Source organism: Ornithorhynchus anatinus, chromosome 7, assembly GCF_004115215.2.
Source record: "Ornithorhynchus anatinus isolate Pmale09 chromosome 7, mOrnAna1.pri.v4, whole genome shotgun sequence".
NCBI classification, from domain to species: Eukaryota; Metazoa; Chordata; class Mammalia; order Monotremata; family Ornithorhynchidae; genus Ornithorhynchus; species Ornithorhynchus anatinus.
In genome coordinates, this window is record NC_041734.1 from 73,209,269 (window position 1) to 73,234,248 (window position 24,980).

General features: G+C 44.0%; 1 protein-coding gene across 5 annotated transcripts in view; it reads right to left on the reverse strand.

Moving 5' to 3' along the window:
• Positions 1 to 24,980, reverse strand: part of ADAM23 (ADAM metallopeptidase domain 23) — a 201,161-nt gene that overhangs the window by 130,182 nt on the left and 45,999 nt on the right. For all 5 annotated transcript variants that reach the window (XM_029069168.2, XM_029069169.2, XM_029069167.2 and 2 more), the window contains exon 3: positions 23,794 to 23,870. In XM_029069168.2, the coding sequence (XP_028925001.1) occupies positions 23,794 to 23,870 (77 nt within the window). The remainder of the gene's footprint in view (positions 1 to 23,793; positions 23,871 to 24,980) is intronic.

Consider the following 24,980-nt stretch of genomic DNA (forward strand, 5'->3'; position numbering starts at 1 on the left):
ATTTCACAATGGACTTCAGCTAGAATATTACTGAATTCAGTGTTCTCTGCATAGTAAGTGCTCAATAAATACCACTGATTGATTCACTGATAGACTGCAGGCTCCCCTCTAGACTATAAGCTCTTTGTGAGCAGGGAACACATCAACCAATTCTGTCATATTGTTCTCTTCCAAGGACTTAATGCAGCGCAGCTCACTGAGTAAAAGCTCAATAAATATTAATGATTGATTCATTGATAGGGAACATTCTTCCAGCAGCACACATCTCTCTGGATAGCATCTGAAGCGATGTGGGAAGAAACGCTTGTTCAGGTGAGTGTCGTAAGCAAAAATAATGTGAGTTTGCATGTATGTGAGGTTCTTTGGGAACATAACCCCTGTATGGTAAGAGAACAATCAACTATAGGTATAATAAACATGACTTAAACCTGAATAGTGCCATAATAATATTGCTATTGTTTTTGTCTGTCTGTCTCCCCCGATTAGACTGTAAGCCCATCAAAGGACAGGGACTGTCTCTGTTACCAATTTATACATTCCAAGTGCTTAGTACAGTGCTCTGCATATAGTAAGCGCTCAATAAATACTATTGAATGAATAATACCTTGAACTTGTGGGCAATTTTTCTTTTTCCAAAGGGACAGTCTTATCATTTAGCAGTTTATCCTCACGAGCATTTTAAAGAAGCAGCGTGGCTCAGTGGAAAGAGCACGGGCTTTGGAGTCAGGGCTCATGAGTTCGAATCCCAGCTCTGCCACTTGTCGGCTGTGTGACTGTGGGCAAGTCACTTAACTTCTCTGTGCCTCAGTTCCCTCATCTGTAAAATGGGGATTAAGACTGTGAGCCCCACGTGGGACAACCTGATCCCCCTATGTCTACCCCAGCGCTTAGAACAGTGCTTGGCACATAGTAAGCGCTTAACAAATACCAACATTATTATTAGTATTATTAAGGAATAAAATAAATGCTGATTTTATTTTTGGTAATAGTAGGAGCAGCAGCTGTATTAAATACTACCTGTATGCAATACACTGTATTAAGTTCCTTGAGGTCAGAGATTGTGTCTACCAACTCTGTTGTATTGTACTCTCTCAAGCACTTAGTAGTAATAATAATAATGAGTATGGTACTTGTTAAGTGCTTACTATGTGCCAAGCACTGTTCTAAGCACTAGGGTAGATATGTTATTCAAGTTGTTATACTGTGTTTATTGTTACATTGTTCTCTCCCAAACAGTACGGTCCTCTGCACATGGTACGCGCTAAATAAATGTGACTGAATTAATGAATGAGCAGTCTCTGTCCCACATGGGGCTCACATTCTGAGGTAACTGAGGTAACTGAGGTAACTGAGGCCCAGGGAAATTACATGACTTGTCCAGGGTCACACAGCAAACATGTGGAGGAGTCAGAATTAGAACCCAGGTCCTTCAAACTCCCCAGGCCCGTGCTCTATCCACTAAGCCATGCTGCTTCTCAGTTCTCTTAGTACAGTACTCTGCACACAGGAAACCCAAGAAATACCATCGATTGATTAATCGGATTTTTAAGTCCCGATTACTTGCTTTCAACTTGACTGTAAAGGAAAAAATCCCTCATTTACAAATGATTTCCCCCCGAAAAACAAGGTAGAAAATTGATGACTTTTGTATGACTCAGTTTTTTTGCTGGGATTGCTGTCAGAGCTCACAGCAAGAATCCATCCCCAAGGGGTCCAATTTCAGTATAACATTGCAGATGCCAACTGTTTCGCTTTCTCAGGATCTTTTCTTCTGAATCTGTCTCCTTGTCCTCTATTTTTCCCTTTCTTTTCTTTTTTATGGTATTTGCTAAGCACTTACTATGTACATCTATATCTCCTACCCTGATTTCTCTACCTCTCCCCAGGCTCGCATCTCCTCCTGCCTTCAAGACACCTCTACTTGGATGTCCTCCCATCACCTCAAATTTAACATGTGCAAAAAAGCTCTTTTCTTCCCACCCAAACCCTCTCTTCTCCCAGACTTTCCCATCATTGTAGATACCACCATCCTTCCTGTCTCAAAACCCGTAAGTTTGGCATTATTCTTGACTCCTCTCGCTCATTCAACCCACATATTCAATCCATCACCAAATCCTGCTGGACCCACCTTCACAACATTGCTAAGATCCATCCTCTCCACTCCATCCAAAATGCTACCACGTCAAAGCCATTACTCATCCTATCCCACCTAGAAAACTGCACCTGCCTCCTTGCTGACCTCCCAACCTCCTACTTCTCCCCAATCCGGTCCATACTTCACTCCGCTGCCCAGATCATCTTTCTACAGAAACGTTCAATACGAGTCAACCCCCTCCTCAAAAATCTCCAGTGGTTGCCTATCCACCTCTGTATCAGAAACAAAAACTCCTCACCTTTGGATTTAAACCACTCCACCACCTTGCCCCCTCCCACCTCACCTCGCTTCTCTCCTACAACCCAGCCCACACATTTCGCTCGTCTGGTGCTAACCTTCTTACTGTGATTGCCTGTCTCACCGCCGATCCCTGGCCCACGTCCTGCCACTGGCCTGGAACACCCTCCCTCCTCAAATCCAACAGATAATTACTCTCCCCCATCTTTAGTCTTACTGAAGGCACATAATAATAATAATAATAATAATAATAATAATAATGGTATTTGTTAAGCGCTATGTGCAGAGCACGGTTCTAAGCGCTGGGGTAGATACAGGCTGTCCCACATGAGGCTCACAGTCTTAATCCCCATTTTACAGATGAGGTAACTGAGGCACAGAGAAGTTAAGTGACTTGCCCACAGTCACACAGCTGACAAGTGGCAGAGCCGGGATTCGAACCTATGACCTCTGACTCCCAAGCCTGGGCTCTTTCCACTGAGCCGCGCTGCTTCTCATATCTAGACATTTAACATTAACATTTAAATCTAGGCACATCTCCTCCAAGAGGCCTTCCCAGACTAAACCCCACTGTTCCCTCATTTCCCACTCCCTTCTGCGTCGCCCCGACTTGCTCCCTTTGTTCTTCCCCCCCTCCCTACCCCACAGCACTTAGGTATTTATCTCTAATTTCATGTATTTATATTGATGTATATTTGTATTGATGTCTGTCTCCCCCGCTCTAGATTGTGAGCTCATTGTGAACAGGGATTGTCACGCTTTATTGCTGTACTGTACTTTCCCAAGAACTTAGTACAGTGCTCTATACACAGTAAGTGCTTAATAAATATGGTTGCATGAATGAATACCAGGCACTGTACTAAGCACTGAGATGGGCAAAAATTATCCAGACTGTAAACTCATTTTGGGCAGGGAAAGTGTCTGCTAATTCTGTCGTGTTGTACTCTCCCAACCACTAAGTACAGTGCTCTTCACAGAGTAAACTCTCAGTAATGTCTGTCTCCCCTCTAGACGGCAAGCTCATTGTGGGCAGGGATTGTGTCTGTTAATCGTTATATTGTAGACTCCCAAGTACTTAGTACAGTGCTGTCCACACAGTAAGCACTCAACCAATACAACTGAATGAATAAATATGATTGACTGGACACAGTCCCTGTCTCACATAGGACTCAGAGTCTTAATCTCCATTTTACAGATGAAATAATTGATGCACAGAGAAGTTAAGTGACTTGCCCAAAGTTACACAGCACACAAGAGGCAGAGCCAGGATTCACAAGAAAGTGGAAACAATATCCTCCAACCCTTACGGAGCCAATCTGAGAATTATACTTAACGATGGTTTACAGCACAGTGTTGACTTCTATTCTTTTCATGGTATTTGTTAAATGTTTATTATGCGTCAAGCATCAGACCAGATATGGTCCCTGTCCCACAGGGTGCTCACAGTCAAGTAGGAAGGAGAAAAAGTTGTGAATCCCCATTCTGCAACTGAGGAAACTGGGACATAGAAAAGTTAAGTGACTTGACCAAAGTCACACAGCAGGCAAGTGGCGGAGCTGAGATAAGAATACAGGTCTTCTGGCTCCCAGTCCCTTGATCTGTCCAAAGATACTCTGTTTTGTGACCCTAGGCTTTACCCATTCTCTTATCATTCATTCATTCATTCAATAGCATTTATTGAGCACTTACTATGTGCAGAGCACCATACTAAGCAGTTGGAATGTACAATTCGGCAACAGAGACAATCGCTGCCCACTGACGGGCTTACAGTCTAATTGGTGGAGACAGACAAAAACAAGACAACTTAATCACGATAAATAGAATCAAGGGGATGTACACCCCATTAACAAAATAAATAGGGTGATAAAAATATATACAAATGAGCACACTGCGGAGGGGAGGGGAAGGGAGAGGGGAAGGAGCAGAGGGAAAAGGGGAAGCTCAGTCTGGGAAGGCCTCTTGGAGAAGGTGAACTCTCAGTAGGGTTTTGCAGAGGGGAAGAGAGAGCTCAGATGAGAGAGTGTGGATGGCTCAATGCATACCATCACCACTGCTGCAAAAAACTCCAGCGCATGTTGGCAATAAGACATCCCTTTCCCTTCTTGACCAGTTGGGTGAAGGAGCCAATAAATGTGCACTACTGCACTTTTCTTGGGCAAAATATATCAAAGATATGTTCATTTCTACACACACACGCAATAATGCAGGTTACATTCAGAAAAGTACTAAAATGAGTGAAGTGGGGGAAAGTGCATTGTGTAGGAGTCACAGGAGTCAAAACAATAACTGGATGTTAATACTGTATCTATGCTTTTCCCGCAGCACCATTATTCTTCTCCTTAATCTGACAATAGTGATAACAATTATCATGACTGTGGTATTTCTTAAGCACTTACTATGTGTCAAGCATTGGGCTAAGGGCTGAGGTAGGTAAGTGCTGGGCAGGGAATGTGTCTGTTTATTGTTGTACTGTACTCTCCCAAGCGCTTAGTAGAGTGATCTGCACACAATAGGTGCTCGATACATACGACTGAATGGATGTTACAATCAGATCAGACACAATATTACAGATTAGGGAGAGAAATTTCCTTACAAGGACTTTACATTCTAGAGGGTGAGGTAAATTAAAGGGTTCAGATCCAAGTGTATAGGTGCATAGGTGAGGCAGAAGGGAGAGGAGTAGGGGAAAAGAGGCTTAATCGGGAAAAGTCTCTTGGAGGAGACATGATTTTAATAAGGCTTTAAAGGTGGAGAGTGAGGTTTTCTGCGGTGTATGAAGGGGGCAGAATTCCAGGTCAGAGGGAGGATGTGGATAAGGGGTTGGTGGCAAGATAGATGAGATCGAGGTATAGTACAGGTGTGCAGGCTGAGTAGCAGTATGAAATCGGCAAGATAAGAGAGGAGAGGGGTGAACTGATTGAGTGCTTTGAAGCCAATGGTAAGGAGTTTCTGTTTGGTGCAGAGATGGATGGGCAACCACTGGAGGTTCATGAGGAGTTGGGAGATGTGGAGCGAAGAGGTTTTTAAAAAAATGATCAGGAAAGCCTAGAGTGGGGACAGCCAGGATGCTGGGTGGTCACTGAGGAGGCTGATGAGGTCGTCATGGCAGCATATATTGATATAAGAAGCGATCAAACCCTCACACCCTTCTCTCCACCCCTTGACTCTTCATCAAATCCAATTATCTTCTTAACTTTGAGGATTTCTGAAAAAAACAACACTGAAAATAACCAATGGCCAAAATGCTACTCCCTTATTCAAAGGCTGCCCTGTGTCTTATGTTCTTGGATTGCTCAGTTGTGTCTCAATCAATCAGTCAGTCAATCATATTGATTGAGCACTTACTGTGAGCAGAACATTGTACTAAGTGTTTGGGGGAGTACAATGTAACAATAAATATACCCAAAAAGAGCTTACAGTTTAGAAGGAGAAACAAACATTAATAGAAATTAATACATTCTGGATATGTACACAAGTGCTGTGGGGCAGGGAGGGGGGAAGAAGAAAAAGAGCAAGTCAGGGAGAGGCAAAAGGGAGTGGGAGAAGAGGGAATGTTGGGTTTCTGTAAGTGTGGGCTTTAACAGTTATTAAAGAAAAATTTTTAATGTGAAAGATTTAGGGGCTAGCCCTATAAAATCAACTTAGACAAATACCTAGAAAATGTCATCATCCCGAAACTGGGATAAGTTCCATTTGCATCTCTATGTCAGGAAGTTCTAAGCCCCATTTACCCATCCAGTAACCAGATAAGGCCAAAGACCACCCATTTTTTTTGTTTGCTTGTTTGTTAACCTCTTACTGCGTGCCAGGCACTATTCTAACTACTGGGGTAGATACAAGTGGGGTGGGGTAGATACTGGGGTGGACACAGTCCCTGTCCCACAAGGGGCTCACACTCATCCCCATTTTCAGATGAAGTAACTGAGGCACACAGAAATGAAATGGCTTGTCAAGGTCATGCAGCAGACAAATGATAGAGCTAGGATTAGAACCCAGGTCCTTCTGACTCCCAGGCCCATGCTCTATCCACTAGGCCATGTTCTTTGTAGCTGAGATAAAAATGTTATCAAGAGACAATGTGAACATCCCTCGGAGAAGCCATGAGTCATTTCGTTCACTACCACTGTATTAGCCCTGAACTATACTAAATAGAAAAATATACTCAGTCCCATGTTCAGATAGTATATCAAGATGTCATTATTATTATATTATTGTTACGCTAAGTACTGGAGCAGAAATAGTACAATTAGAACAGACACAGAGCTATCCCAAATGAGAATCACAGATGAGGGAACTGAGGCACAGAAAGTTAAGTGACTTGCCCAAGGTTACACAACAGGCACGTGATGGACCTGAGATTAGAACCCAGGTCTCGTGACTCTCAGTAAACTTTTCTCAAGGCCACGCTCCTTCCAATGAAGGAGAAATTAGTAAGAAATAAAGTTTATGGATAAATAATATTAGAACGATATAATTTAATCAGAACTGGATGTATTAGCACATGAAACAGTTCACAGATATTATACTCCGCCATTCACCAATACACAAACCTATCTCTCTGGCTTCGCCACTCACCAATACACAAACCTATCTCTCTGGCTTATATGCCAATCGTAAGTCATGTTGATTTATAAGTCACACAGACCAAACGAATAGTAGGTGGAAAGACTGACTTGGAATCCACACTTTTCTATCAGTACCCAATCGCCAGCTGACCCAAGGAGTACTTATAATTACTCCCTACTGGATAGTAAAGTCCTTGGCAGGGATCACATCTCCCAACTATTTTGTAATAAGAATTACAATAATAATTATGGTATTTGTTAAGCACTTACTATGTGCCAGGCACTGTACTAAGCGCTAGGATGGACACAAGCAAATCAGGTTGGACCCAGTCCCTGTCCCACAGGGATTCCCAGTCTCGATCCCCATTTTACAGATGAGGTAACTGAAGCCCAGAGAAGTTAACTGACTTGCCCAAGGTCCCACAGCAGAAATATGACAGAGTCAGGATTAGAATCCATGACCTTCTGACTCCCAGGCACGTGCTCTAACCACTTTGCCATGTGGCTTCTCTGTATTCTCCCAAGAGCTTAGGACAGGACTCTGGACACAGTAGGTGTTGAAGGATTGATTTTTATTACGATTCACTCTGGTAAGATACAAAATTAGGATGGTAAAATGATGTAATCAGGGCATTTTTGTTTCCTTGAGACAGGGCCCTAGGGACCTGCATTCCCAAGGGCCTCGTGGATTAAATAATTAACCGAGGGTGACAATAACAGCACTCCAGACTCCCCCGGCGCTCCGGCCATCCTGCCTGGACCCAGAATATTCTTGATGTCTTTTCTGACTCTAGGGGACAGGGATAGGGAGTTGGAAAAAGTTTGGAAACCAGGAATAAATGTTGGCGCCTGCATTCTTAGAGACTGCTCAGGATTAGTGTTGGGTAACTCAAAAATAATGATTGTGGTATTTGTTAATAATAATAATTATGGCATTTGTTTAAGTGCTTACTATGTGCTGTACCAAGTGCTGGGGTGGATACAAGCAAATCGGATTGGACACAGTCCCTGTCCCAGGTGGGGTTTGCAGTCTCAATTCCCATTTTACGGATGAGATAACTGAGGCACAGAGAAGTTAAGTGACTTACCCAAGGTTACCCAGCAGACAAGTGGTAGAACCTGCATTAGAACCCATGACTTTCTGATTCCCAGGCCCATGGTCTATCCCCTAGACCATGTTTTAAGCAGTTATTTACTATGCGCCAGCACTATACTAAGTGCTGAGGTAGATGCAAGGTAATCAGGTTGGACACTACCCCGTCCCACAGAGAGCTCACAGTCTTAATATAATAACTGCAGAGTTTGTTAAGCGCTTAGTATTCATTCAATAGCATTTATTGAGCGCTTACTACGCGCAGAGCACTGTACTAAGCGCTTGGAATGTACAGTTCGGCAACAGATAGAGACAATCCCCAGCCACTGACGGGCTTACAGTCTAGTCGTATTTTACAGTCTAGTCGCTATCACTGATGAAATAGATGGCAAGACCATTTATTAGTCATGTTGCTAGTAAACGGGTCCTCCGTGTCAAATATCTTTGCTTCAACTTTTCATTCATTCACTCATTCATCCATTCGATCATATTTATTGAGCACTTACTGTACGCACAGCACTGTACTAAGCATTTGGGAGAGTATACTACAACAATAAGCAGACACACGTTTTGCTCACAATGAGCTCAAAGTCTAGAGCTAGGGATACAGACAAGAATACAAACAAATAAAATGACAGACACGTACATAAGTGCTGTGGGGCTGGGAGGAGGCAAGAGCAGAAGGAATAAGTCAGGGTGACGCAAAAAGGAGTGGGAGATGAGGAAAGGTGGGGCTTAGTCTGGGAAGGCTTCGTACCAGGCACTGGACTAAGTACTGGGGTAGATGCAAAGTAATCAGGCTGGACACCGTTCCTGTCCCACAGAGGGCTCACAGTCTTAATCCCCATTTTACAGATGAGGAAAGAGTGGCACAGAGAAGTGAAGTGACTTTCCCAAGGTCACACAGCAGACAAGTGGCAGAGCTGGGATTAAACCCCAGTCCTTCTGACTCCCAGGCCCACGCTCTATCCAATAGGCCGTCAAGCAAACGCAAGCCCACACTTTATTTTAAAGCTGCATTAGGCCATGTAGAACCAACCAGACTCCCTTTGGGCCTCTGAGGAATTCACCTAACCTGCCTGGGCCACAGACACTCTCGAGCGACTCATGAATATCCATGGGAACAACCGTCTTTTGGGGAGCTGACACGAGGGATGGGGCGTTCACCTAATACCTCGAAATTTGGTCCTGTTTGCTCTCAGGAAACCAGAGACCTTGTGCATATCTGGAAAATTTAAATAATCTGACTTTACCATGTCCACAGCAACTGAGAAGAAAATTGGGCCAATGCATTCTGGGAGATCAGAGATTCTTATGCCAAAGCACAGCATTCAGAGGCACTTTGGAGATGAAACAGGGGAAAAGGGCCCCTTCAGGGACAAAACGGAGAGAGTCAAGTGACTCAATTAAGTCTCTACCGGCTCTTTACCGAAGAAGATATGAGCCGTTTGAGAGATTCCTACCCCCAAAGAGTTGTTTGAGGCTGACAGGAGCATGACCTGATGAAAAGATCATGTGATTGGGAATCAGGATACCATTCCCAGATCTGCCCCTGGTCCGCTGTGTGATCTTTGGCAAGTCACTTGACCTCTCTAGGCTTCTAGAGATGCAGCGTGGGTCAATGGAAAGAGTCCAGGTTTGGGAGTCAGAGGTCATGGGCTCTAATTCAGACTCCTCTGTGTGACTTTGGGCAAGTCACTTACCTTCTCTGTGCCTCAGTTACCTAATCTGCAAAATGGGGATTAAAACTGTGAGCCCTACATGGGATGTCCTGATCAGCTTGTATTCCCCCAGTGCTTAGAACAGTGCTTTGCACATAGTAAGCGCTTAACAAATACCACTATTTTTTTTTTTCAGTTTCCTCTTCTGGAAAATGTGAGGCCCACTTGGATCAGTGTGTCTGACCTGGTTCTCATATGTCTACTACAGCAGTTTCTACATTGTTTGACAGGTAGTGAGCATTTAACAGATACCATGATTATTATGAGGCCCACGTGGGACAGGGACTGTGTCCGATCTGATGACTTTGTACCTACCTTTGTGTTTAACATTAAGTGCCAGATAAATGCAATTTAAAAAAAACCCACCAGTAGTGTTCATACAGGATGTTTTAGACTTATATTGATAAACAAATCATCAGGACCATATGCTTTCCACCAGAGAGTTCCCAAGGATGTTGTGACTCTCCTGTGGAGAGCATGTAATTTATCACTACAAACAGCCACTGTCCCAGAGGGCTGGCGGATTGCCAATTTAACACATCTATAAAAAGGTTCCAGAGATAATTCTGGGAGGTATAGACTGGGAAATTTCATTCATACACCTGGCAAATCTGTGGTCTCGATAATTAAGTTTAGGATCAAGGGACACTTTAAAAAAACATGGCCTTTTGCAGGGGAAAGACAGCATAAATTCTTTAAGGTGAAATCATGTCTTCTTAATATTCTAAAGTGCTTTGAAGAGATCACTAAGAATATGGATAGAGGGGAACTGGGAGTTATAAGCAGCGTGGCTCAGTGGAAAGAGCACGGGCTTGGGAGCCAGAGGTCATGGGTTCAAATCCCAGCTCTGCCACTTGTCAGCTGTGGGACTGTGGGCAAGTCACTTCACTTCTCTGTGCCTCAGTTACCTCATCTGTAAAATGGGGATTAAGATTGTGAGCCTCACGTGGGACAACCTGATTACCCCGTATCTACCCCAGCGCTTAGAACAGTGCTCTGCACATAGTAAGCGCTTGCTTAACAAATACCAACATTATTGAGAAGCAGCGTGGCTCAGTGGAAAGAGCCTGGGCTTCGGAGTCAGAGGTCATGGGTTCGACTCCCAGCTCTGCCACTTGTCAGCTGTGTCACTGTGGGCAAGTCACTTAACTTCTCTGTGCCTCAGTTCCCTCATCTGTAAAATGGGGATTAACTGTGAGCCTCACGTGGGGCAACCTGATGACCCTGTATCTACCCCAGCGCTTAGAACAGTGCTCGGCACATAGTAAGCACTTAACAAATACCAACATTATTATTATTATTATTATTATTAGTTTCTGAGCCCTGCTGTTGGTAGAATGGGAAGATCCCAACTCTGGGAATCAGGAGGCCTGGGTTCTAATGTCATTTCAGCCTGCTGGAGCTGTGCCATCCGATTGTGATGGCTTCTGACCAAAGCACCATCTAGGGCATTCTGTGAGGTGGACAGGTCCAGCAGGAACTCTAAAAAATCGGCTAATCTTGGAGGTGCAAATCACAGCGTCTATCACGATAACCGCCTGCCAGCTCATAGCGCTAGGCTCTAGCATTAGCAATCTATCAGCTGCATTCAAGAGTTTACCATATGAGCACAGGACTAAAGCACTTGGAAGAGAACAATATACAGAGTTGGTAGATATGACCCCTGCCCTCAAGGGGCTTACAATCTAGAACGGAGACAGACTTTAAAAGAAATTACAGATAGGGAGGCAGCAGAGTGTAAGGATATGTGTGTGTACGTTGTGGGGGGTGGGGGAGAAGGCGATCCAAGTCCTTGAACAGGTTCAGATCCAAGGGCACAGGCAATGCAGAGAGTTGGTCGAATAGGATGTGAAGATGATAAAACAGTCAGTGAAGGTTCCAGGAGGAGATGTGATTTTCACTGGGCTCTGAAGATGGGGAATGTGGTGGTCTGTCAGATATGAGGGGGAAGGAAATTCCAGGTCGGAGGGACACGAGTAACGGGTCAGTGGCGAAAGAGAAGAGTTTGAGGCACAGTAAATACGTTGGCATTAGAGGAGCGAAATGCACGTACTGGGTTGTAGTGGGAGGGAGAGGGCGATATAAGCTAGGAGGGGAGAGCTGATTGCGTGCCTTCAGATAGAAAGTAAGGAATTTCTGTTTGAGCTCACTCCTCTAGGCTGTAAGCTCGTTGCGGGCAGGGAATATGTCTGTTTACTTTTGTATTGTACTCCCCCAAGCACTTAGTATAGTGTTCTGCACACTGTAAGCTCAATAAATACGACTGAATGAATGGATGAATGTGGAGATGAATGGGCAGCCCCTGGAGATTTTGGAGGAATGGGGAGAAGTGTGTGAAACTATTTTTAAGAACAGTGATCCAGGAAGCACAGAAAAGTATGGCCTGGGTGGGGAAGTGGGGAAGGAAGGGGAAAAGGCAGGAGACACGGAGGTCAGCAAGAAAGCTGGTGCAACAGTCCAGTCAGGATATGTTAAGTGTTTGGATCTGCAAGGTGGAGAGTTGGGGTTGAAGTCTAAAGATGGTGCACAGGTAGAACCCACAGGATCTGGTGACAGACTGAATATGTGGGTTGAGCGAGAGAGAGATGAGAAATTTATGGACTCATCTTTACGAGTTCTATTTTAGACATGTATGTTTGAGGTGTAGGTGGGACACCCAATTACAGACGTCCCAAAGGCAGGAGGAAATGCAAGAGTGCAAAGACAGATAGGGGTCAGGGCTGGAGAGGTAGATTTGAGAGTCAACTGCAGAGATGACAGTTGAAGTCATGGGAGCGAATGAGTTCTCCAAGGGACTGGGTGTAGATGGAGAACAGAATGGGACTCTGAACTGAGCCTTGAGCGACTCCCACAGTAAGGAGCCTGAAAAAGAGCCTGAGGAATATAGGAGGAGAACAAGGAGGGGACGGTAGTGTCGGTGAAGCCACGTGAAGAGGGAGGTCCACAGTGCCGAAGGGTGCTGAGGGATCAAGAGGAATAGGATGGAGTACAGCCCACTGGATTGCCCAGGGTCCAAGAGAGAACTGGAGGAGGAGAAGTGGAGGCAATAGGTGTTGAAAACTAGCTCGAAGAGTTTGGAAAGGAATGGTAGGAGGGAGGTGGAGTGATAAGTGGAGGGCACAGTGGGGTCATGGGAGGGTTTTGTTCAGGACAGCAGACACAAGGGCATGTCTGAAGACAGTGGGAAGGGAGCTACTGGAAAGTGATCAGTTGAGGCTAGGGGTCAGGGAAGGAAGGTAGGAGGGGGCGAGTGTTTCAATAAGGTGTGAAGGGATGGGGCAGGAGATGCAGGGAAAGGGGTTAGATTTTAAGCAGGAGGGGGAGAGATCTCTTGATATACTGCTAGGAAGATGGCACAGTCAAAGCAGGGTCGGGGCAGGAGAAGGTTGGGATAGTAGAGATGCAAGGCAGATTTTAGGGAAATTACGCCTTATTCATTCATTCATTCATTCAATAGTATTTAATAATGTTGGTATTTTGTATTTGTTAAGCGCTTACTATGTGCCGAGCACTGTTCTAAGCGCTGGGGTAGACACAGGGGAATCAGGTTGTCCCACGTGGGGCTCACAGTCTTCATCCCCATTTTACAGATGAGGGAACTGAGGCACAGAGAAGTTAAGTGACTTGCCCACAGTCACACAGCTGACAAGTGGCAGAACCGGGATTAGAACCCACGACCTCTGACTCCCAAGCCCGGGCTCTTTCCACTGAGTTCATTTACTGAGCGCTTACTATGCGCAGAGCACTGTACTAAGCGCTTGGAATGTACAATTCGACAACTGATAGAGACAATCCCTAGCCATTGACGGGCTTACAGTCTAGTCGTATTTTACAGTCTAGTTGCTATCACTGATGAAATAGATGGCAAGACCATTTATTAGTCATGTTGCTAGTAAACGGGTCCTCCGTGTCAAATATCTTTGCTTCATCTTTTCATTCATTCACTCATTCATCCATTCGATCGTATTTATTGAGCACTTACTGTACGCACAGCACTGTACTAAGCATTTGGGAGAGTATACTACAACAATAAGCAGACACATGTTTTGCTCACAATGAGCTCAAAGTCTAGAGCTAGGGATACAGACAAGAATACCAACAAATAAAATGACAGACATGTACGTAAGTGCTGTGGGGCTGGGAGGAGGCAAGAGCAGAGGGAACATGTCAGGCCGATGCAAAAAGGAGTGGGAGATGAGAAAAGGTGGGGCTTAGTCTGGGAAGGCTTCCTGGAGGAGTTGTGCTTTGAAGGTGGGGAGGGGAGAGTAACTGTCAAATTTGAGGAGGGAGGCATTCCAAGCCAGTGGTGGGACTTGGGCTAGGGGTCAGCGTCGAGATAGGTGAGATCGAGACAGTGAGATGGTTAGCGCTAAAGGAGCTTCTCAATGAGCTGCATCCCTGCCACATACTCCCTTATTGCACTCTGTGCCCTAGTGGGAAGTATGACTGGCAGAGAGAGGTGTTAATGTGCCCACACTAGCACCATCATCATTTTTTCCACGCGAATTCTGCCTTCTGAAGTCTCAGGACCAAGGCTCATCCGTCATTCTTGACTGGAGCCTATATCATTCCTTGAGATTTTCGAAAAATTTTGGACAAGGTTCAACAGTAAAAGCTTTCAAAGAACACACAAAGTGACCATGGGAATGAAGGGAACAATCTATCAGGGAGAGATATATAGGACAGGGATAATGGCCACTTTTCAGGGAGAAGAAAAAAGAAGAAAAGAAAGAAGAAAGAAGGAGAAAGAAAAAGAAAAAAGAAAGAAGAAAAAGGAGAAAGGAAGAAGGAAAACGGAAGAATTGTCATTTTAAGTGTGTTACTATGAGCTTAGCACTGTACCAAGCATGAGGGTAGATATAAGATAATCAGGTCTGAAACGGTCCCTGTCCCACATGAGGTTCACAGTCGAAGGCGGAGGGAGAATTGGTACTGGAACCCCATTTTACAGAAGAGGAAACTGAGGCCCAGAAAAGTGAACTGACTCACCCGAGGTCACAAAGCAGGCAAATGGTAGAGCCAGGATGAGAATCCAGGTCCTTTTGACTCCCAGGCCCATGCTCTTTCCACTAGACCACGCTGCAAAAAGTAACTAATGGGGTCCCCGAGACAACAGGACCAGGACTAGTTTTGTTTAACATCTTCATAAATGACTAGGACGAGGGATTCTATTCTAACAGGTGGTCCTAAAGCGGAAACACAAACCAACCGGCAGAACTGAGTTCCGGGGCCCAAGCCAGGGAGCCCAAAGGAATATGCAGGCCACAGTCCTGCCTAGCTTTACACAACCAAACTCCTGCACTTGGGATAGGCAGGGAAAGACTAGGTAAAAAAGGCAGGGATGAGACTGGCACAGGTGGTGTTTGTTTGGGCAACGAATGTGTCTGGGCATCCTATCAGATCTACCAACTACTTACCACCCAACTTGGCGCCGTGTCCCCATGGTTGACATCTGTCTGTCATGATACAATGCGATGCTTGCTGGCACCTGCCTTCGACACACGTCCCCTGGCAGGCTAGATATTCCATCCCCCCCAGCCCCTGCCAGAGCCGTCTTTCTGTCCCATGAAGGGGCAATATTAAGAATAATAATAATAATAATGGTATTTGTTGTTATACTTACTGTATGCCAGGCACTGTACTAAGCACTGCGGTGGATACAAGCAAATCGGGTTGGATGCAGACCCTGCCCCAAATGGGGCTCACAGACTCAATCCCCATTTTACAGATGAGGTAACTAAGGACTAGAGAAGTGAACTGACTCGCCCAAGACCACAGAGCAGACAAGTGGCAGAGCCGGGATTAGAACCCACGACCTTCTGACTGCCAGGCCCGTGCTCTATCCACTAGCCAGGCAGCCCCGGGGCCGGGAGTATGAAGGGATGTGCCTTAGGTGGGCCCAATCCCTCCAGAGGAGCAGACGCACAAAAAGCCGCTTCAGTCTGTGCGACCCGCTTAGGCCTTACCTACAATGCTCACACACATCATGGGACAGACTCCCTACCTCAAAGAAGCAGCATGGCGTAGTGGATAGAGCATGGGCCTGGGAGTCAGAAGGTCATGGGTTCTAATTCCGGCCCCACCACTTGTCTGTTGGGAGACCTAGGGCACGTAACTTAACTTCTCTGTGCCTCAGTGATGTCATGTGTAAAATGGGGACTAAGACTGTGAGCCCCATGTGGGACAAGGTCTGTGTTCAAACTAATCAGCTTCTATCCACCCCAGTGCTTAGAACAGTGCTTGGCTTAACAAATAACAAACAAATAAGTGCTTAACAAATACCATCACCATTATTATTGTCAGGCAATTTTATAATTTAAACTCTGCTGTAGCCTATCAGGCACTGCTATCTACCGCTCCATCTGGGGATTGTCTTGAAGGATTTCACCTGATTAACCTGACACAGAACAAAATGCTCCGATTTATCGTGGAACCCAAAGGGCAAACAGTGTACTTTAGTTTCCCAGACAATTGCCTGATCGGGAACCAATCCAACTTGAGCGAGCAAGCGATAAGTGAATTAGGACGGTCCTGCTTTACAAATAGGATTAATTTCAACCCACTGGGGACTATTATGTTCTATTTCAATAATAAAAAAGGATTAAAACATTGTTTTATTGTTAATAAATCACCACTTAATGGAATTATGCACCAATAACTCATGATGTCATTCTGGAAACTAGGTGATAATAATTGAATTTGTGTGGTTAGTGGAGCTTGGCTTAGGTCTCTTTGGGATTTCAGGCTTACAATTTATGACTAGGAAATTACCATTGACTGACTGATTGAAGGAACTCCATGGGAGACAATCGGATTTTTATCAAGCACCTTTCTCCTCAAGTTCGGATTTGCACAAAAACTTCCAGGTATCCTGCAGGGCTGGGTTTGTTCCTGCTTGGGATCCCAGAGAACCAGAGTGGCCTCGTGGAAAAGAACACAGGTCTGGGAGCCTGAGGACCTGGGTTCTAATCTCAGCTCCACCACTTACCTGCTGTATAAACTTAGGTAAGTCATTTAACTTCTCTGTGCCTCAGGTCCCTCAGCTGCAAAATGGGGATTCAATATCTGTTCTTCTTCCTTCTTGGACTCTGAGCCCCATGCGGTATCTGATTAACTTGTATCTACCCCAGCGCTGCGTACAGTGCTTGGCTCATAATGAATGCTAGACAGATAGCCCAATTACCGTTATTATTATTATTATTCCTGACATTGGCAGGCTGCTTGCTTTCATATATCTCCCCTTCTTCAGGCTTACAGATTCTCCGTTCTTCTGAAATACTAGAAGTCTGGATTAAGTGCCCCACTCAGCTTGAAGTTTGTACTTTTTGAAGCTATATCAATTATGCGGTTTTCTTCTTTTAAAAACATTTTCATGTGCTATTTTTGTCAAGGAAATTACTGCAGCTATATCTTTACTTTACATTAGCATTTAGCAGATACCATAGCAAAAAACGGGGGAGCCAGACCTTTAATGCAACTTTTCACAAATCAAAATCAGATGAGTGGGCGAATTCCCTCTCTAGGCTGTAAGCTCCTTGTGGGTAGAGACCACGACTACGAACTCTATTGTATTGTACCTTCCCTAGTGCTTAGTACAGAGCTTGGAACACAATAAACAATAAATAGGACTGATCGATTGGCTGATCCTTTCATGGTATCAGGACGAGGGACCAGGGATAAGAGCTTAATCGCCTTTGAGGGCAGGGAATATGTATGTTCTTCTGTTGTCCTAACCAACTTCTTCAAACTCAGCAGGTGGTCAATAAATACCACCGGCTGGTCGATTGGGGATGTGACCTTGGGCAAGTCACTTCACTTCTCTGTGCCTAGTTCCCTCATCTGTAAAATGGCAATTAAGACTGTGCGCTTCACGTCCCGGCACTGTACTAAATCCCTAACAAATACCATTAGAAAAAAAAAACTAGAAAAGTTGTAGCAAGGACCCTAGTTCTCTGGGGATAGTACAGATCAGGAAGGGAGGTAAGGAGGATAGTTAGGCAGTATTTCTGTGGGGGAAAACCTTTCACTTTGCACATAGTAAGCACTTAACAAAAACCATAATTATTATCATCATCATTAGATCAAAGCATAGTGAGCAAGCTGGCACTGGAGAAGTGAAGTGTGCGGGCTGGGCTGGGCTGTGGTAACTGGTCACTTTGGTAAGGTAGGAGGGGACAAGCTGATTGAGTGCTTTAGAATAACCTGTGACACATTCCAGTCAATCAACAGTATTTATTGAGCACTTACTGCATGCAGAGCACTGTAATAAGTCCTTGGGAGACTACACTATATCAGAATTGGGTGACATATCCCTTTCCCTCAAGGACTTTAAACTCCATGAGGGAGACAAGCATAAAATATAAGTAGATTAAGCAGACATATTTCCATGAGAGCAAACATACATACATGGGCAGACATCTAATTCGAACATTACCTTAAAATGTAAATGCATTTCCAAGACTCCATCTTTGACATAGTTCAATCAACTTTCACAGAGTGAACAATCCGCTTTCATTCTGTGAGACTTCTCACGTTGAGCAGACACAATCAACATTCAGATCTAGAAATCTATCTAATAATAATGTTGGTATTTGTTAAGCACTTACTATGTGCAGAGCACTGTTCTAAGCGCTGGGGTAGATACAGGGTGATCAGGTTGTCCCACGTGAGGCTCACAGTTAATCCCCATTTTACAGATGAGAGGTAAGTGAGGCACAGAGAAGTTCAGTGACTTGCCCACAGTCACACAGCTGACAAGTAGCAGAGCCAGGAGTCAAACCCATGACCTCTGACTCCCAAGCCCGGGCTCTTTCCACTGAGCCACGCTGCTTCCCGAAAGAAACAGCATAGCTAAGGGAGACAGCACAGGCCTGGAAGTCAGAGAACTTAGGTTCTAATAATGGTTTTTACACTTGGCTGTTGTGTGACCTTGTGCAACTTTTCTGTACCTCAGTTTCCTCAACTGTAAAATGGGGATTCAATACTGGTTCTCCCGCCTACATAGACTGTGAACCCCATGTGGGATAGGGACTGTGTCCAACCTGATTAACTTGTATCTCTCCCAGTACTTGGAAAAGTGCTTGACACAAAATAAGGGCTTAACATAATAATAATTGTAGTAATAATAATGACAATCTGGCTATGGTTACTACGGCAAATAATCAAAATCCAAACAACTCTGGGTCAAATCCCATAAAAACTGAAATCCTTGAGGATTCCAGAAATCAAAATCAGTCTGACTGAAAAGTCAGCGTGGTGGAATGGTCAGAGCACATGGCAGACAGACTTCCCTCACTTTGGCTTTTGGCTGGTTTACTCAGGAATCTCATTTGATTAGATGGCTTAGGTTATGAGATGTCCCAATCGTAGTCGCTTTGACCATGGGCAAGTCACTTCACTGGGCCTCAGTTTCCTCATCTGTAAAATGGGGATTTGAGGCTGTGAGCTCCAAATGGGACAGGCACTATGTCCAACCCAATTTGCTTGTATCCAACCCACAGCTTAGAACAGTGCCTGGCACAAAGTAAGTGCCTGACAAATACAAAATTATTATTTATACTTAGGTATGAGTGATGAAACCCACCTTGTTCCTTTCACTGCCTTTCTTTCTGGTCCCTGTTCTGTCCCCTCATATCTCATGACTTCCATGAGCCCAGTAACCCGTCACCTCCTACTTAGTCTGCACCTTCAGTCCTACCAGCAAGAACCCGTCCATTCTTGGCTTTCTCTCCTCTTTCAGCCCCCAGTATATTCCCCGTATAACCTATGGCCCCCCATCATAGGTATATGTATCTCCTGGTGTTACTCCTGGTGTATGTTTCTCCTGGTGTATGCATCCCCTGGTGTTAGTTAAATATCTCATTAATGTAAGGTGCTTTGGGGCAATAAAATCACCACATAGATGGAGACTTAGCATAGCTTAGATCCCCTTGATTCTATTTATTGCTATTGTTTTTGTCTGTCTCCCCCATTACACTGTAAGCCCGTCAATGGGCAGGGACTGTCTCTATCTGTTGCCGATTTGTACATTCCAAGCACTTAGTACAGTGCTTTGCACATAGTAAGCGCTCAATAAATACTATTGAATGAATGAATTAATACAGCATGGGCCTGGGAGTCTGAAGGACCTGGGTTTTAATCCCACCTCCACCACTTCTCTGTTGTGTGACCTTGGGAAAGTCACTTCATTTCTCTGGGCCTCAGTTCGCTAATCTGTAAAATGGGAATTAAGAGTGTGAGTGCCATGTGGGCTAGGGACGGTGTCCAACCTGACTTGTATCAACCCCAACGCTTTTAACAGTGCTTAGCACATAGTAAACACTTAATAAGTACCATAATTATTATTATTATTACTCTCCCCTGACTTCACAGTCCCTCTCTTTTGCCTCCTCAACTCCCATGGACTTGATCCCTGCTTTCCCCCTTCCTCTCTGTCAGTCAATATTTGTGGTACCAATGGCATTTTTTGAGCGCTTACTATGTGCAGAGTACTATGTGCTTCGGAGAGTACAACAGAATTAGTGAACACGTTCCTTGCCCATAGAGAGCTTACAATCTATAGGGGGAGGCAGACATTAAAATAAATAATGCATAATATAGCTTTTATATACATTTATACAAATGTATGAATATGTAATATGTCCCACTGCCTCTGGCCCTCTATCTCTCCCATGATCCCCCTTAAAACACTGCCCTGTATTTCAAAGGTCACAGTTATGACATTCTGAGTGTGACTTAAGTTAGCAAATATCATTCCCTCCTCTTCCATTCCAGAATACTGTTCTCAAAGCCAAACCGCAATATAAGAAAGCAGGACTGCAAGCTCGCTGTGGGTAGGGAACATATCTACCAATTATGTTATCCTGTACATTCCCAATAAATACCATCGCTGATTGACTGCAGGGATTTCATCAACTGAAATACACTACAGCTTGCTATTCTATGAGGCTCCAGGTTTGCCAGCATGCAATTTCTCTCTTTAGGATACATTCTGCTGACAAAGCAGAGAAGAGAGGACCTCCACTGGCACAGCTCAGAACTCAAAAAAGAAAGAACAGGACACTTCGAAAATAGAAAAATACTGAGTTCTGCTGATTCATGCTGAGTGAAATCTGCAAAAACACTTGGGTAAGAATCGCAGAAGCTGAGTCCTCCATTTTTTCTGCAGTGCTGATAGAATTTGGGAAGCAGGAGGTCTCCTCGCTCTTTAGATTGCTATTTCTTTTTCTCTAACATCAGCGAAGAGCATTAGCAACAGAAAGTTAAACTGAATTAAAATTAGACATAAACAAATATGTAAATTCCAGAACTGCCCATTGTTCAGAATTTCTAGAGCCCTATACTGCGTTATTGGAAAGACTGTGTAAACTTTCTCTTCAGACTCAAGTAAATGTGCACTGCATAATAAATGAACAGTATAACTGGATTGAAAAGGCCAAATCCAGGTTTAATTATATCTGAGTTAAGTAATTTGTTAAGTTTATTATACATTCATAATGAAATTGAGTTTTTGAATTAATTTACATTAGACAAATATTTATTCCCTTTGAATTTCCAGCAAAGAAGTACTATGGAATTATTTTTTATACTTTAGCTCAATTTAACTCTGAATATTTCATTAATCAACCTTTAAAGTACATACAAATATGTGTAATTTGTTATATACAAAGTACGAAATACATAAGTTCACTATGAAACATGAAGCAAATACAATTATACACATTTATAAACATTGAGAAATTCATCGTTGAAAATAATTAACTTCTCTGTCCCCAGGTACCTGGCCCAAGGAGACATACCAATCATTGGGATCTTTGGTCAAGACGAGGGAAGTAAGGAAATAAACCCACTATTTTAATTATTAATAACAACCATAATAATAATTTCCGTGCACATCTCCCCACTCCTCAAAAACCTCCAATGGCTACCCAACCACTTCAGAATCAAACAGAAACTTCTCACCATCAGCTTTAAGGCACTCAATCGGCTCTCTCCTACTATTTCATACCGCTGATCTCCAACTACAACCCAGCTCATACATTTCACTCCTCTAACAACAACCTACTCACTATACCTCGATCTCATCTTTCTCGCCATCAACCACGACTTCCCACCCCCTTCATATCTGACAGACTAACTCTTTCCCCATTCATTCAACAGTATTTATTGAGCACTTACTATGTGCAGAGCACTGTACTAAGTGCTTGAAATGTACAAATCGGTAACAGATAGAGACAGTCCCTGCCCTTTGATGGGTTTACAGTCTAATCTTCAAAGCCTTACTAAAATCACCTCTCCCCTAAGAGGCCTTCCCTGACTAAGCCTTCATTTCCCCACCTATTAACCCTCCTTTCTATGTCACCTCTGAACTTGGGTCTAGCCCTTAAGCACTTAGCTCTTTCCCCACACCCACATCAAGCTTAAGAACTTTGATACTCACTTCAACCCAGCCCCACAGCTGGGTTCTACTCTCCTCTACTAACTTTTTTGTACTCTACGCTCCCAAGCACTTAGCTCATTGCTTTGCACATGGAAAGTGTTCAATAAATGCCACTGATGGATTCTTGATTTACTCAAAATAAGGGCCCTCACTGTGTTATTTTGTGTTATTATAATATCCCTCTCTGATCACTTTAGATTTGTCTTTCCTCTTTGATGGGGACTATACCTCATTGCATCAGGACACCACAGCCCACTGAAGCTAAGCAGTCAACATTTTCTTCTACTGTTCAAGAGTAACAGTGTGGGCTAGTGGAAAGAACAAGGGTCTGGGAGTTGGAGGACCTGGGTTCTAATCCCAGCTCCTCCTCTTATCTGTTGTTGTGTGACTTTGGAGAAGTCATTTCACTTGTCCGTTCCTCAGTTCCCTCAGCTGCAAAAGGGGGATGTAGTTCCTGCTGTCCCTCCTACTTAGACGGAGAGCCCCATGAGGGATCTGATTATCTTCTACCTATCCCAGCACTTAGCACAGTGCATGGCGCATAGTAAGTGCTTAACAAATACCTCAATTATTACTGTTGTTTCCACCTTCATCCCCTCTACATCTGAAGCAGATACATCAAAACACCAAAATTCATTAAAATACCATTCAGTGACAATGCTAACCACTGAGAAGAATAAGCTGTGAATGAACTGTTTACCACCCAGTGTTTCTATGAATGAATTAGCCAAAATACCTGCTCTTTGTTTGTGTTAGCCTCCTTGTCCTCTTCTTCTCTTTCTAACTTTGAGAAACAGCATGGCCTGGTGGATGGAGCACGGGCCTGGGAGTCAGAAGGATCTGGGTTCTAATCCCAGCTCCGCCACTTGTCTGCCATGTGACTTCAGGCAAGTTACTTAAATTTGTCACTTACCTTCTCTGTGCCTCAGTTACCTCATCTGCAAAATGGGGAGTAACACTGTGAAGCCCATGTGAGACATATACTGTGTCCAACGTGATGAGCTTGCTTCCCTCTGAGTGCTTAGTATAATGCCTGGCACACAGTAAGTGCCTAAATACCATTAAAGAAAGGTCTTTCTTTTTCTTTCTCTCTCTCCCCCAGCACTCTACCTCATCTCTCCCCTCTTCTTATCTCTCTTTTCTGTGCATTTCCCCAGGTGCTCTGCTTGATCTTCTCCATCTCTTCTAGTCTCATTCCTGCCCTTTATCTCTATCTGCCATCTCCTTCTACCTATTCCCTTCCACATTTCTCTTCTTCCCCTTGTTCTTGTTACACTCAATTCAAATAATCTCACCTTCTTCCCTATTTGTTCTCAGTGTCCTTCCCCCTGCTTCCTTAGACACTTCAACTCCCTTCTCCTGTCTCTCCCCTGGTCTTTGAAGCCTACGGGCATTATTCTCCCTTCTCGTGCCTCCTGGCCCATGTTCAGTAAATCACTTGTGGAGACCAGAAAGTGCAAGCTAGGACCTTGCATTTTTGAGAAACAGAGAGAGAGAGAGAGGCAGAGACAGAGAAAATATCAGCTGAACATAGTTTCATTATATTTACTTCTTAATAAGACGATGTATGGCTCAATACTTACTTATTCAGTGTGAGGTCAAGAATGAATTGAGAACCGAAGGCCTCGATCTGGAAGCTTGCCTGGGCCAAATGCACAGCCTACAGAATCAAAAAGAGAGAAATAACCTTAGCCGCTGTTTTCCTTATTCTTATAAGCCAGAGTAAATTCTTCAGTAAAGATAGTACTGAATTTGGATAGTTTCCCTGAATGATAGATGGTCTCCTTAAAAGTACATTAAGTAGTGTTGTGCGGCTTCCATGGAAAGTTGACATAACTCTGAAGCACAGAACTGGAACAGTGTCATGAAAGGAAAGCATGAGAACCAGAAGTGTCTAACATAACATATTTTCCTTGACTTCTAAAAGTGACTATGATGAATTTCACCAAAGGATTGGGCTCACTGAGGCCTGATTGATCTATTTTGTCTACAATCCTAACCAAATGTTTTCTGCCCACCTAAATGAAAAATAATATCAAAAATAAAGAACTTTAAGAACCACAGTGGCCTAGTGGACACAGCATGGGCCTGGGAGTCAGAATGACTGGGTTTTAATCCCAGCTTCGCCACATCTGCTGTGTGACCTCAGGCAAGTCACTCTGTCACTTAACTTCTCTGTGCCTCAGTTTCCCCACCAGTAAAATGGGGATGCAATACCTATTTTCCCTCCTACTTAGACTGTGAGCACTATGTGGGTCAGAGATTGTGTCCGATCTGATTACCTTCTATCTCTCCCACCACTTAATACACCGCTTAGCACATAGTAAGTTCTTAAATATCACCATTATTATTAATAATATTTAGTCAAATGCAATTTTTATGGCATTTTTTAAGTATTTACTCTATGCTAGGCACTGTACTAAGTGCTGGGGTAGACACAAGCTAATTAGGTTGGACCCAATCCATGTCCCACATGGGGCTCACAGTCTTAATCCTCATTTTACAGATGAAGTCACTGAGGTCCAGAGAAGTTAAGTGACTTGCCCACGGTCACACAGAAGAGAAGTAGTGTACATAGGACTAGTAGTCACACAGAAGAGAAGTAGTGTACCCAGGACTAGTACCCAGGTCCGTGCTCTATCCACTGGGCAACAGTGCTTCTCCTTGAGACACTGATGGTGGAATGGGCCAGAAGAACCATACAACTTCAAATAGGATTTGGACAGAATTCACCCCAGTGGATTTGTGGATGCGCATTAAGTAGTCTCTC